Here is a 16,417-nt window from a genome sequence, read left to right on the forward strand (position 1 = left end):
TGAGTTCAGGAGCCCAATAATGGTGATTTTCCAGCTGAATCGAATGTGACAAAAAGAGGGAAACCTTAGATCTTTGGGGAGGATGGGAAATAGAGAGAGAAGAGTTAAGACTGAGACAATGGAGAATATGAGGTTGTGATATTTACTTGAAAAGTCTGCCTCCTATAGATATGGGTGACTCTGCTCTCTTCATAAGAAAGAAGTAAACAATTATGATACAAACTAGTGTTTTAACAGTTTTATATATAAACTGCTTCCCATCTATATCAATTCATATTGTATAAAAAGTTGCAAAGACTCCCTATTTCTCCAAACCCATTATAAACTTTCCTGCCTCTATGTCTTTACATACATAGTTTCTACGTCTAGTCCTGTGTCTTATTCCCCAGCCAAAACCTATATTGTCATATGAGATTTCAAACTGCTCTTTCCCTTGTACCAGTCCAAATTTGCTTTTTATCAAGACCAAATTAAATATCCATCTCCCTCACAAGGGCGTTCTTGACTAAATCCAGTCCATATGTCTTTCCCTTGGGTTTTTAGATGTGTATAACTTTTTATTGATCTTTCCAGGGACTTGTGTTCTCAAACCTGATGATTCATGTTTGTCATCATTTCTGGAAAATCCTAGGTCATTATTGCTTCAAATATGACCACTGGCCCATTTTCTCCACTCCCTCATTCTGGAACTCCACTTAGTGTGTTAGTCATTTTCATCCTATTCTTTATGTCTCTTAGCTTCTCTTTCATGCTTTTCATCTCTTTGTCTCTTTGTGTTGCACTAGGGCAACTTTTTTAGCTTGATCTTCCATACCACTAAATCCTCTGTTATTTAACCCATCCACTTAAGTTTTCAATCGCAAATGTTGTATTTCTCATTTTTGTTAAGTTTTATTTCATTCTGCTTCCCAGGCAGCTTCAACAATTTACCAAGGTTAATCATGTTTCACTGCCACCAATTATTTTTGAAGTACATCTCAGATGTCTACTATTTCATTTTGCCTAGTCTTTTCATCATTCACTCTTTGCTTATGTTTTCAAATTCCTCTATTACTTATTTAAATAATTTAAACATTTATATTATATTCTACAACGAATAATCCCATTATCTATTGCTGCTTACTGATGGTGATTGTACCTTATTTTTTTTTAAATTTTTGATGCATGCTCATGTTGGGCAGAACTCTTCCCTAAGCTTCTGAAACACAATTTAATAGTTATTTTGTCTCAAACTGTTTTTTTTTAAACCTACCAGACTATAGGGTACTTTATGGAAAGAGCATTTCTTGCTGTTTTGTATTTCTCACAGTACTAAATGTAGGCCTTTGCACATTACTTTAAAGATCACAGACGTAGAAAAAAGCTAAAATGCCGACACTGTGCTATAGGACAATAACAGGTAACACATAAGGAAATAAGTCAGACTCAGCTGTGTGTGTGGGGGGGATGGGAATAGTTAAGAAAGAAGATATTTTCAAATTGTATATGACCCCACCCCCCACCCTCAGATTTTAATGTGTGTCATTTTGGGAATCTATTTGGGAATCACTGTACCAGCCAGAGTGTGTCACCTGGGTATGCTGAAGTAGGGGGGAAAAAGAGGAAATTGAAAAAAACATGCTTTTTAGTTTTAAAGATATTTTGCATTAAGTTTTTTTCATTCATTCTGTTAATACTCAATGAATACCTATCCTAAGTACTGTGATGGAGATATAGAGAAGCAATATGTATGGTCCTGTTCTCAAATAGTTGAGTTTTCTTGGGGAGAAGAAACGTAAATAAAGGCAATAGAGAGGCATATACAACTGGCACAATGACACAAAAGGGAGAAATGACCAATTTTTCCTAAGGGAATAGTAGTAGGATGATCAGAAAAGGTAAGAATTACTCAAGTTGGGTTTTCAGATATAAATTACAAGATTAAAGGAGGACAAAACACAGTAGTCACAGGGGAAAGAATGTACAAAGTTAAACATGCATAAAGTATATTGTAGGGATAGGAAATAGTTCCATCTTGTTAAAGCCTAGAATGTAAGTAGGAATACTTTGGGAAATACAGGTAAGATTGGCAGAGACAGGTCATGAAGGGCTGTGTATGACTTGCAAAAGTATTTGGGCTTTAACTTGTAAATTATATGCTGCCACTAAAGGACTTAAAATATAGAGGAGTAGAGGTCAGATCAGATTAGGCAATATGGGGCCTCTAGAATCAAGATTGCCTGGTACTACATACTTAATTAATTTCTGCAGAACAACCTACAGGTTGAAACCTTAGCTCGACACCACTTACTAGTTTTGTGATCTTGGGCAAGTTACTTACTTACCCTTTTTGAGCCTCAGTTTGCTTATCTGTAAAATATGTATAATAATGGTATCAACCACCTAGAGTTGTATGAAAATTAAGAGTTAAGACAAGCTCAGCACATAGTCAGTATTCAGTAAATGTCAGCTTTTATCATTATTATTGTGATATGGGATTAAGAAAATCTATACTGGAAACAAAGAGACAAATTAGCCCACTATTAAAAAGAACATACTGGTTTCAGGTAAGACTTGGCTTTACTGTCAGATTCCCAGAATCACTGCTTTCTAAGCTGTGTGGGCAAGAAAAGTTATTTAACTTTTGGTACCTCAGTAATCCCCCAAACAGTGATAATAATTATACATGTAAGATTACTGTGATAATTAAATGACACTATATGTAATGTGTGTTGTTCAGGACCTATTACAGCAGAAGTTTCAGTATAATGTATAATGAATGACAGGGAGAGGAAGGAATAGATTTTAAAAACAAATTACTACTTCAAAAATCTTGACTATGAAGAAGCAAAATATTTTTTTTTTAATGGGAGGAATGTGAACATATGCAGAAAGAATCAGAGGTGAGAATAAAGGAGGAGTTAAAAAAATATAGGTGATAGCTGAGGTAACTGGTGGAACAGGGTTTAGGAGATGAGAAAGAATGGAAACTGGAGGACAAGTTGAATTCTTATAGGCTCGTACAGGATAGAGAGAGACCTCTTTCTCTAAAACCAATGAGGAAGATACAGAAATATTTGCAGGTGATGGAGGAATTTGAGGAAGCTGCATCCTAATGATTTTGTTTTTAATTTTATTTTATTATTTTATGTTAATCACTGTACATTACATCATTAGTTTTTGATATAGTGTTCCATGATTCATTGTTTGCACATAACACTCAGCATTCCACTCAATATGTGCCCTCTTTAATACCCATCACCGGGCCAACCCATCCCCCCACCCCCCTCCCCTCTAGAACCCTCAGTTTGTTTCTCAGAGTCCATAGTCTCTCATGGTTCATCTCCCCCTCCGCTATCCCCCCTTCATTTTTCCCTTCCTACTATCTTCTTCTTCTTCTTCTTTTTTAACCTATAATGTATTATTTGTTTCAGAGGTACATCTTAATCTTATCTATAAAACAGAAGCAAAGGGGTGGGGGGGGCGCCTGGGTGGCTCAGTCATTAAGCGTCTGCCTTCGGCTCAGGTTATGATCTCAGGGTCCTGGGATCGGGCCCCGCATCGGGCTTCCTGCTCAGCGGGAGGCCTGCTTCTCCCTCTCCCACCCACTCCCCGCTTGTGTTCCTGCTCTCGCTGTCTCTCTAATAAATAAATCTTAAAAAAAAAAAAGATTATTAAAAAAAGGGGGGGTCTGAGGGGGGATAGAAGACTTGAAGAGATAGGTGGAAGAAAAGCTTCTGGCAATGGGATTAAGATCTGAAATACAGGACAACTTTTACAAGCCCAGCTGAGGTTAGAAACTAAAATTTATAGTAATAGGTATGATTAATATTTCAGCAGCATTCAGTAGATTAGAGCAGAAAAGACAGATGGTAGGAATGATTTGCTGTTGGGGGTTTCCATAACAGGTGTTGATATAAAGACAATATTGAAGAATGCTTTATGTGGAGGCATCAGTAAGGACATGGATTGGGGTAACACTAGTTTTAGGGTACACAGAAAAGAAAATGTCATTTGTAAGGGGCTCATAGCCCCTTCCTCAGTCCTTTCCTGAAGAGTCAAGGAAATGGAAATAGTTGATCAAATATCAAGATCTGTGGTAATAGAGAAGAGAGCCAGACTGCTAACAATAACAACATGAGCTGTCACTTACTACATAACCATTAATCTTGGTGCTTTATGTAACTATCTCATTTAGAGAAGTAAAAGATATGGTGAAAGTCTGGCATATCAAATTTAAGATTTCAGAACAAGTCATTGCTAAAATGACAAGGAATAAAGGTATACTGTGGCTGAGGTGCTCAAAGAACTCTGAAATAATACTATGTTAAGTAGACTGTTTACATATATAGTTTTGTTCTTTTTTTCCCTTTAATGCCCCATAATGATGCTGAAGTGAAGAACCAGAGTTCTTAAGGAATACTGGAGACTGGTGATCAAGAGATGACAAGGATGGGGGAAAAAAAGTAGATGATTATATACATAGTTCATTGTCTCAGAGGACTCACAGCCTCAGAGAACATAATGTGTCATTTCAGCAGAAAAGTAAGAAGGTACATATTTTCGTAGTTTCTTTTTCTTTCTTTCTTTCTTTTTTAAATTAAGTAGGCTCTACACCAAACATGGGGCTTGAATTCATGACCCTGAGATCAAGAGATGCATGCACTACTGACTGAGCCATTCAGGGCCCCTGCAGTTCCATTTTAAGTTAAAAAATAGCATCTCAGATTGAACAATATGGTCAATGTCAGACAGCTCATACATAGAAGAAATTAAAATGTCTTTGTATTCCTATTCTATGGCTTCTTCCCCTAGGAGGACTGAGGGAATTCAAGGAAAATGAGATATTACATAGCTACTATTGTATTTACAATAAACATTAAAAAGGACCAAATTTCACAAGAAAATATAAAAAGGGTAACCTGGGAAGAACAGAAAGAACACAGCACTGATAGACTTCATTAAGAATCCTGGATTACTGGGGTGCCTCGCTGGCTCAGTCGCTGGAGTGACTCTTGATCTTGGGCTTGTGAGTTCGAGCCTCACGTTGGGCATAGATACTACTTAATAAAAAGATTAAAAAAATAAAGAATCCTGGATTATTATGAAAAGTGGAAACACACCCATAAATACAGAGAACAAATGGATGGTTGCCAGAAGGATGGGGGCGGACTGAGGGAATGGGCAAAATGGGTGACGGGGAGTGGCAGATACAGGCTTACAGTTATGGAATAAGTCATAGGAAAAAAGGATAAAAGCATAGGGAATATAATCAGTGGTATTATGATAGCTTTGCATAGTGGCGAAGTAGCTATACTTGTGGTGAGCAGAGCAATAACGTACAGATTTGTTGAGTCACTACATTGTACACCTAAAAATAATGTAACACTTTGTCAACTACACTTCAGTAAAAATAAAAATAATAACAAATCCTGGATTATACCTTAGGCTAGTTATTTATAATCCTTAGACCATAATTTCCTTATTAATTTGTAAAATGAGGGGGCTGAATTACATCAGCAATTTTCAAAGCTTGTTTTTCTTAAGTGGCAAATTCCAAATGATATCTTACCCAGAATACCAAACAAACAAAAAGTCTCTGTGTTGCCTCCTAAGACAATTCTACATAGCCCTGACCTACCAGGAACATAATTTGCGCCTTCTTAGATTATTCTAGGTCTAGATTATTTCCAGAGTATCTCCTAACTCCAAAAAGACCTATGACCTTTGTATCTTGAAAGGATATAAATAGTATAAATAATTAAGTTCCAGAATCCCGTAGGAAAGAAACTTGACATTTGAGGCAAAAAGCTAGGCATGAACACGTCAGACAGTTTGAAATAACATTTTCTATAAATATTTCAATAAACATTTTCCATAAATAAATATTCTATAAATATAAGGGATAAAGTAAAAGGGTAAAAGGCACATGAAAAAAGTGAAATGTACTATGTAAACACAAGGAGTTATCATGATAAGGAATGTAGTTTCTGCCAAAGATAAGTTTCTAATCAAATTAGGGACAAGTAACATGCCTACCAGGAACCTAGAAGATCTAGTTGGCCTCAGGGGTGAATAGCTTTACTTGGTCAAGCACTGTTTTCAAACTCTGAAAGGGAGGACTACTCCAAAGTGGGAAGACTATGTGAAGCCATGGAAAAAAAAAACAATTTTAGGTGAAGATCACCACCATAAGTAAAGAACAACCAATCAACAGTTATCAGTCTTTGTAGTTTTCTAAGCTTGTAGTATAGGTAATTTTAAATTACTTTCTCTCTTTTAGGTTTCATTGTATTGTTATTTCCTCCTCTGTGTGACTGTTATCTATCTCATTCAAACTACCACAGAGGAAAGAACATCCATTTTTTTTTTAAAGATTTATCTATCTATTCGAGAGAGCGAGAATGAGAGAGAGAGAGCACATGGGGGGGGAGGGTCAGAGGGAGAAGCAAGCTCCTCGCCGAGCAGGGAGCCCGATGCAGGACTCGATCCCGGGACTCCAGGACCATGACCCGAGCCGAAGGCAGTCGCCCAGCCAACTGAGCCACCCAGGCGCCCCAGAACATCCATTTTGAAGAACACTGAGGTCTAGTACCAGCTCTGACATTTATTAATATGTAACTACTCTGGTGCTCAGCTTCCTTAACTATAAAATGATGGTAACTTACTTTTGAGTTCTTTTTTATTTTATTTTATATGTATGTGTTACTTTACATACATATAATTTAAATATATTTTTTACATACATCTATTTTAAATATAAAACTCTATAAATACAATAACCTGGCTGCAAAAGAAAGCTTTTAACCAGCTGTTTTCCCTCTAACAATAATTCTCTGAGTTTCATTTTTTTTCTTTTTTTAAGATTTAAGATCAAGATTTTTAAGATCTATTTATTTATTTCAGAGAGAGAGAAAGAGCGCATGTGCACCCATAAGTGAGGGGAGGGGCAGGGAGAGAGGGACTCTCGAGCAGACGCCCCACTGAGCCTGAAGCCTGATGAGATGTGGGGCTCGATTCCACAGCCCTGAGATCATGACCTGAGCTGAAATCAGGAGTTGGATGCTTAACCAACTGAACCACCTAGGTGCCCCTCTTTGAGGTTCATTTTGATCATATCACTCATCAAAAATCCTATAATTACTTTAAATAGGCTCTGAAGTGAAAGAAAATGACATTCAACCAATTAATTCCCCATAACCTACTATATACATACTCTTCTATTATACTTAAATTCATAGCCACCCACACATCAAAGCCTAGGGCTAAAGAAAGAATTAATGCCATCGAGTGGCTAAAATGTGCCACACAATGAAAGGGATTTTACATACACTACCTCAGTTTTTCTAACAGTCCTACAAAGATTACCGCTGACCCTTGAACAACGCAAGGGTTAAAGGCACCAACCCTTGTACAGTCAAAAATCTGAGTATAATTTCTGACTCCCCAGTACTTTACTACTACTCTACTGTTGAGTGGAAACCTCGTAACATAAATAGTAAACTTATATGTATTTTGTATGTTATATGTATTATGTACTATATTCTTACAATAAAGTAAGCTACAGAAAACATATTAAGAAAATCATAAGAGAAAGTACATCTATAGTACTTTACTGTACAATAGCCACATATTAAGTGGACCCACACAATTCAAACCTATGTTGTTCAAGGGCTAACTGCATATTTTAACCCCATTTTAGAGATGGTGAAACAAATGCCCAGTAGTAAGGTTATATAACTTGTCTACTATCAAAAGCTAGTCAGTACTAGATGGACAATGAACCCAATTTGCCTGGCTTCAAAACCAATGTTACAGCAAATCTAATACATTAAAAATGAATGGAAACTGAAAGAAACATTTTATGGTCATAAATATTTATATGTATTCACACAGTTTAGAAAGAAGCCACAAACGTAACAAGATATGAAAACTATATCTATCCTATACTAACAACCCCAACTGTTAATTTCTCTCTCTAGCGGGCTTGACTGAATTATACTGGTCTAACTATTTAAACAGCTAATTTATAGCACATAACAATGCTGGTTCTTCTACCCTGAAAGAGAAAATATCAGAATTGAAAAAAAATCTTAGAAGTGTAACTTTTTTCTTATACAAGAATTCCTTTAAAATCTCTTTTATAAGTTGCTCATTCAACTTTATTGAGAGAGAACTTACTATTTTCTATAGCAGCTCATTTCATTTTTTAACAATTATCCTTTGTACTGAAATAAAATCTGCCATCCATGACTTTCGCTTTGTCCTCAACAGCCACAAAGTATACAGTCAATCCAAGGATGGAACATGCACAACAGCTTGCCACTTGCCACTTCCCCAGGAATTTGGCAAACATTGCTACTTGATCGGTGTAATCTCTGAAAACCAAGACCCATCCAGTAAACCTTACCAATGAGCTCCAGGAAGTCACTACCAATCAATTAGAATAAACACACACAAATTAAAATCTCATTGCTATCCCTACCCTACTTTTTCCCTACATGTTCCTCTTTTTAACTTTAAAGACAGCTATCAAATCTTCGTTAAATTTCTTCTTTAATAGGCTTTTAAAAAATCCCATTTTTCTTCAATTGTCTGATATGTAACAGGATTTTCATCATCTCACCATTCCTGCAATTATTCACTGGATAAGCTCTTATAATGTTTATCTAAGGTATGATCTGATTCAACTCAAAGTTTTTGACTTCTCTTTGGCAAACCTTTCTCCTCCTACCCTTGGGATACTGCTTAAGGTTTGGTTGTTAGATCTTTGTTTTCTTTCTTTACAAACTCTTTTCCACTATGTGTTAGTTTTTATCAGCTTCTAAAGTACATGGTACTTACTTCTATCAGATCATTTACCATAGATAAAACAAAAGACGTCAACTTCCCTATTAAAAGCCCTTCAACTGTCTCGCAATTCTTAACTTACAAAGATCCTAGTGATTCGGCACTACCTACATCTACTTTACCTTGATCTTCTGTCTTACAATTTTTATTCTTCAAACATATCAGGTTCTCTCCTACCTCAGGGGTTGTATATTTCGTCTCCTCTTGCTGGGAATACTCTCTCTGGGTCTTTACAAGTCTGACAACTTTTCTCCCATCAGGTCTCAGGTCAAACGTAGTTTCCTCAAGATACTCCCTAAATTACTTTATCTAAAGTGGCCCCCACCCCCTTATACCACCCTATTTACTTCCTTCACTGTACTTGTAGTTTTTTTTTTTTAACTTGTTTACTATTTATTTTCCCTCATTAGAATATAAGGTCCCTAAGTATATGGACTTTGGAGTTTTGATCAATTGTTACTAGGGTCTAGAATGGTGCGTGGCACAAAACAGAAAATCAGTGCCTAAGAGTTCTGTTACAGCAATGAGCATGTATTATCTTTGTAAATCGAGAACCTAGTAAAAAGCCTGGTACATATATAAGACATTCAACCAATATTTGTGAAATGAATGGATTGATCTTACCCACTTGGATGGCATTCACTGTGACCTCTTGTCAGATGATCTCCAAATCTGCTTATCCAGCCCTGACTTCTAGTTCCACATCTTTATTTAATTGCTAAGTAACTAGGTATAGAACCCATCCCCTTCCAATAGTTTTTTTCTAATCACTGTGGCATTGTTTTCTTTGCAAATTATAGACAAATTCCTTCTCTTGTACTCAAATCCAACTAGTTACGTATTAATACTGTTTTTTCCTTTATTTCCTGCATATATCTTTTTCTAATCCTACTGCCAAATTTTACTTCAAGCTCTCCTGATATTACAGTTGTAGCACTGGAGTGGCTGCCTGCCAATATGCACACCTCTAGTTCCTCCTCTCTCAAATTCGTTCTTCATACAAATTCCAAGATTAACTTTTCCATTATGTCTCTTCTATCCCATCTCCCATACCAACAAGTATAAACACCTTAGCCCAGCATTCTAAGACCTCAACATCATTTTAAACTGAAATTATCAAAATAAAGGTATATTTGGGAAACGAGGTGGCAGACTCTTACAGTTTCAGATGTAATGGTAAAAAATTCTGCAACTAATCAGGTATGGACTGAAGACCATTGAAGTATAAGTTCCCTGAGGAATCTTGAAAGACCTTATTTTTTGTTCATTGTTAATCTACTACCTGGAAGTGCCGGGAATATAGTAGATACCAATGAATATTTGTTGATTAAATGAATGAATAATTTCGTAAAATTTTTTTTTAAATTTTATTTATTTATTTGACAGAGAAAGACACGAGAGAGGAAACACAAGCAGGGGGAATGGGAGAGGGAGAAGCAGGCTTCCCACTGGGCAGGGAGCCCGATGCGGGGTTCGATCCTGGGATCATGACCTGAGCCGAAGACAGAGGCTTAACAACTGAGCCACCCAAGCACCCCCCTAATTTCATAATAATTTTTAATGAATAAATGAATGATCCTAAATGAGAGAATGAATGCCAAGATGAAGGTAGTGTTCTTTGAAAATCAGTCTGGTATTAAGACATGTGGGGATTAGTTAGTAAATTATCTTATTAAAAAAAAAGCCAACATTAATCAAGTTCTTACCACTTGTTTAAGATTTTTTTTTTATACACCTCACTGAAGTTGGTGGTATTAAAGCTAAGAAAATAGATATACATAAAGGTGAAGAATTTTGCTCAAGTATATACAACAGTTTTTGAACCAAGAAAAGCAGTGATGAGGGCCTGATTAGGATGCTGGCTATGAGGAAAGAAAAAAATAAATCGGAAAAGTATTTTTAAAGTAGAGGTTACTAAAGCAGTAATCACTACCTCACATCATCATTAAACACTATAAATCTGCTTCCACTAATATATGTAATTTAAAAATGACAAATGTATCATCAACCTAAATACTAAATGATAAAAAGCTTGATATCTTTCTTATATTTTAGGCAAAACTGGGGTTAAGTTCTAATATTTTCTTCCCACACTCCAGTAGATGGATTAGAATCTAAATAATAAAGTTAGCACCATGGACTTGAATCTACTATGGACCAAGTTTACTTCTACTGGATTCTAAGGCTACATATTGCATTCTAGCCATTCACATCATTCATAAAAGCCACTGAAACACGTGGAAGGCTGGGTAAGTGAGCACCTTAGTGCATTTCAAATCCAGCTTTGATACTATAACCTATAAATGGTGGTGAGTCAGAAGACTCACCTTAGTTGTTAGGGAGTGCATTACTAAAATAAATATATTTCAGTATTAGCTCTCACTTGGTTGTCTTTTAGGTTAATACAAATTAGACATTTTCAAATCACTGCACAAGCAAAAGCTACTGCAGTGCTCTGAAGTTCACCTCTGTCTTAAGGAAGACTTATATAACTCACCAGATGAGGAATGTCAAAAATACCTAGGTTCTTTTATTGTGTTAAAAATAAAACTTCTCAAAGTCTTCTAAAACAGAAAGTTTACATTCAAAATGAATGATAAATATAATGAAAATTCAAGTAAACTGTTTTCATCTTACCCTGTCCAGTTCCAGTGTAAACTTCTGGTCCCATGACTGATTAGAAATGGGTTTCCAGCTCGTTTGACCAACCACAGTATTATCTAGCTTCAAAACTGCACAGACATCATCTGTAATTACAATTTATAAACTTGCTTAAATATTTTAAAACCTTTAAAACAGAAGTACCATCATTTAATAGCAACAAAAGTCTTATGATCCTCTGAAAGTAAGGTTTCTTTTTCCCTTTTCTTTTCTTTGGTGGGGAGGGTGAGGAGGGGTAGAGGGAGGGGGAGAGAGAATCTTAAGCAGGCTCCACGCCTAGTGCAGAGCCTGAGGTGGGGCTCCATCTCACAACCCTCTCATATCATGACCTGAGGGGAAACCAAGTGTGGGAGGCTTAAGCGACTAAGCCACCCAGGTGCCCCGAATGTAAGGTCTTTCTTAATCCTGAAGCTTTTGAATCTTAAATGGCTACTTTTATATGTACATACATTCCCACTAGATGCTCCCAACTTATCCTTTGTGTTTGAGAAAAACACAAAGATTAAATGCTATTTTGTATGTGTGTTTGTTTGTATATAAATAGCAATCATCCAGTTTTTCAGCCTCTACACTATTTATAGAGCTTGTTACCTCAGGCAATTTTTATTTTCACACTTTTCCTAAAATCTCTCTATATAGGAAAGCATTGACATATTCACCTCTGTACTCTACAGTAGGTTGAATTATCACAGGCCTTCCCCCTCCACTCCCACTTATACCTTTATATCATAGTTATATATCATAATTACATTTTATAATGTCTCCAAAGTGCTTCATAAACTTGTTGCATAATACTCTTACCACCTCCACCCACTCCTCCATTTGTTTGCTAACTGAACCACTACTCTTAATAAACATGTTTGGTCCAGTAGTTATCAAAATTTCAAAGTTAGTTTAGAAGTGTCACTATACCATTAAAAGAATCAAGATGTAACAAATCTAACAGCCTCTGAACACTTTCAGTTTGGCATAAAGAGTGATACTCAATATTTCATTCTTCCAAAAGAATTAATGCTATATGTCATTCAGTTTTCTATGATAATTTCAATAAATTTGGTTGCATTTGTTTTCCTGACAGTACAGCTTTTAATGTTTTAAAATTAAATTATAGAAATCATAACTGTAAAGCTTTTTGTTCAACTTTGGCTCTTCCCATTGCTGTCCCCATTGCTAAGTCCTTTGTACAGATCCTATATGATTTTTAAAAAATCTGGTTACTGAACTGGATAAGTCGTCGGTTTTTAGGAGATTTCGACTACTTCCACCTTTACTTTTACTTGTTCTGCTCATGAAAGACGATCTGGTTTCACTTGGACTCCAACCAGGTAGTGCAACCGATGTTGCTTTTGACCGTCCAGGGACTGTCTCTAGAATATCTTGACAGCCCATAAGACGAACTTCCAAAGTACCTGTTAGCATAAACAAATATCAAATAAGAACATAAATTTTTTTAAAGATTTTATTTATTCATTTGAGAGAGAGAGAGAGAGCACAAACAGGGGGAGGGGCAGAGGGAGAAGCAGACATCCCGCTGAGCAGGTAGCCCAATGTGGGCTGGATCCCAGGACCTTGAGATCATGACTGATGCTGAAGGCAGACACTTAACCGACTGAGCCACCCAGGCGCCCTAGAACATCAATTCCCAATATAGAACTTTATCTTTGTTATCCATTCAGAAACAGTGGGAAGAAAAAAAAGATATGCTAAAATAACAAAATCTCTTCTCCCAGAGGGTCTGTGAGGTAACTAATCATCTTTCCTATTTCAATTAGAGAAACCTATTGAAAATTCTTAATTAATACAATTATAAGAAATTTTATGGAAAGAACAGCACCTCCCAAAAACTGTCTGCAGGGCATAAAACAAGTTACATAAACTTCTTGTATGTCTGAATACTCATTTATATCATTTATATAATTACAGGGAAGAATTACAGAATTATGTCGCTAGACCATGTGGAAGGGGAAACATAAAGCCAAATAATATGCCTATTAAAAATAAACATACAGAAATTAGAAACTAGGAAATCTGACTATGAAAAACAGCTGTGTTTAGTAGTTATACAGTTAATATGGAAAAGGACTTTATAGGGTTTTTTGCATAAATAAACGGGGTTCTGTTCTATTTAAGATGTAAAATAGTATTAACTTTCCATTCTAATAGTTTAGTGAGTCAAATAATTATAGACTGTAATTATCTAAGCATAAAATAATGGCAATTTCCTTAGGCAAATAAATACCAAAGGTGCTCAAATGACTGTGAAGCCAACTAGAGGTATGGCGTTGTCATCATTTGGGCTAGACTTAGTATATTAGAATTTAAATATGGTGCTACAGTATTAAAATTTTAGATATTGCACAGAGAATAACATTTTAGGAAGAGTATTTCCTGGTCCCATTAAACTTAAATAATTAAAGCTTCACTTTATTTAAAAATTTTAATTATTTAAAGCAACCAAAGGACTTTTAACAAAGTATAAAAGCACGGATTTATCCTCAAATTAAAAAGAAAATTAAACAAAATATATGAAAAAAAAGTGCTAAAGACACTGGATGTCAGGCAATGAAGAACACTGATACTCAAGAGATGGGAAACGAATGAAATGAAACTTAAGACCGCTCGAGTTTACTGCCTTGAATCTATCCAGTATATATAGTGCAGGGAGGGGGAACTCAGGTGCAGCCAAGAGGACTACCTGAGTTAAGGAGCTAGAACTGAGAGTACTGACACAGAACTGACCAAGGTGGCTAGAATTTAGAGGCAGAATAAAAGAAAACAGCACTCCAGCAGTAGAACTAAGATGTGGGGAGGGCTCCCCTGATCAAGTATTCCGTCTTGCCCCAGGAGTAGAGAATAATTACCCTTAGACTAAATGATGCTCTGGTCTGCATAACAAATCTTAAAAGCAATACTCAGATCAAATTATTTACAGGTAACATAATGGTGAGCTAGAACAAAGCTCAAGACTATTTACAGGAATACAAAAATATCCAGCACCTAAGAAGCTAAAACTCAATGTCTGGCATCTAATCACAGACTACCAGGCACATCTGTTTTCTACTGCTGGATTACCAATTACCACAAATATAGTGGCTTAAAACAACACCTATTTATTATATCACAATTCTGTAGGTCAGAGTCTACGTAGGTTGCCTGCACTGTCTGCTAGAAATCGCACAAGGCTGAAATCATCATGTCTGCCAGGCTGGGCTCTTGTCTGGAAGCTCTCAAGAATCTGCTTCCAAGCTTATTCAAGGTTGTTGGCAGAAGCCAGTTTCTAGTAGACATAGGATTGGGGTCCCTATTTCCTTGCTAGCTGATGGCCAGGGGTTGTTTTCATGTTCTAAAGGCCACCTGAATTCCTCACTACATGGCTGGCCCTCTCTATTTTCAAGCCAGCAATGGCACATAGTATCTTTTTCATGATTCAGCTATTTCTTCCCCATCTGCCACTGGCCAGAGAAAATTCTCTACTTTTAGAGGACTCATGCGATCATATTGGGCCTACCTAGATCATTCCCCTTTACATTAATTCAAAGCCAACTGATTAGTAACCTTAATCACATAGGCAAAGTCCCCTGTGCCATATAACATAATATTATCACCGGAGTGATATCTTATTGTATTCACAGGAGAGGGGTTCCAAGGATCATTCTTTTTTTTTTTTTTTTAAAGATTTTATTTTATTTATTTGACAGAAAGAGACAGCAAAAGAGGGAACACAAGCAGGGGGAGTGGAAGAGGGAGAAGCAGGCCTCCCGCCGAGCAGGGAGCCTGACGTGGGGCTCGATCCCAGGACCCCGGGACCACGAACCAAGCCGAAGGCAGACGCCTAACAACTAAGCCACCCAGGCGCCCCTCCAAGGATCATTCTTAAAATTCTGCCTGTCCTACCAGGCAAGCAGATAAACAGAAAAATAAGACCCATAATAAGAACAAATAAATACAATAAAAATCAATCCAAAACTAACATAAACGTTAGGATTAGCAGATAAACACATTCACACAATTATAATTACATTCCATCTGTTCAAAAAGTTGAATAGAGACATGGAATAAAAAAGATGCAAAACAAAATTTTAGAGATAAAAACTGCCATGAGATTTAAGGAAAAATACACTCAGATGGGATTGGTGGCAGATTATATATTGCAAAGAAAAGGCCAGTGAACTTGAAGCTATAGCAATGATATAGAAATGATCAAAATTAAGAGACAGAAAGACTTGAGGGGAAAAAAAAGTGCATATATAAACTGTGAGTTTAACTTCAAGTGGCCCCAATATATGTGCAATTAAGTCCCTGATGAAGAGCAGAGAGAATGGGAATAGAAATATATTTGAAAAAATAATGGCTGAAAATTTTCCACATTTGATGAAAACTATAAACCTAGGAAGTATCCAAGAATTTCAAAGAACACCAAGCAAAAGAAAAATAAGTAAATCACATGAAGCATACATAATCTAATTTCTCAAAACAAATAATAAAAAGAAAATATTAAAAGCAGCCAGAGAAAAAGACACATTACAAAGATTAGGATGGCAGTGGATTTCTCACTAGAAACAATGAAAGCAAGACAGAGAAGCAACAACTTTAAAGTACTGAGGAAATGAACAAGCAAATAAACTGTGAACTTAGAATTCCAGACTCACTGAAAATATCTTTCAAAAATGAAGACTTTTCAGATATATAAATGAGTCAAGAATCCATTATCAGTAACTACCATATGATCCAGCCATATCACTCCTAGGTATTTACCCAACTGAAATCTACATTTACACAAAAATTGCACAAGGATGTTATTAATAGCTATATTTGAAAAAATACAAAATGGAAACAACTCAAATATCATGGGTGAATGGATAAACAAATTATGGACTATCCACACAACTAAATACTACCAATAGTAGAGAGGGATTATTGATACATG

General features: G+C 36.2%; 1 protein-coding gene across 1 annotated transcript in view; it reads right to left on the bottom strand.

The window, feature by feature from the left end:
• PKN2 (protein kinase N2) overlaps positions 1-16,417 on the bottom strand; it is a 144,212-nt gene that overhangs the window by 37,498 nt on the left and 90,297 nt on the right. The window contains exons 7-8 of the mRNA XM_025872132.2: positions 12,714-12,899; positions 11,467-11,576 (exon numbers count right to left, since the gene is read on the bottom strand). Of these exons, the coding sequence (XP_025727917.1) occupies positions 11,467-11,576; positions 12,714-12,899 (296 nt within the window). The remainder of the gene's footprint in view (positions 1-11,466; positions 11,577-12,713; positions 12,900-16,417) is intronic.

Source organism: Callorhinus ursinus, unplaced genomic scaffold, assembly GCF_003265705.2.
Source record: "Callorhinus ursinus isolate GAN/ISIS: 27379988/994484 unplaced genomic scaffold, GSC_fseal_2.0 scaffold9, whole genome shotgun sequence".
Lineage (NCBI taxonomy): Eukaryota > Metazoa > Chordata > Mammalia > Carnivora > Otariidae > Callorhinus > Callorhinus ursinus.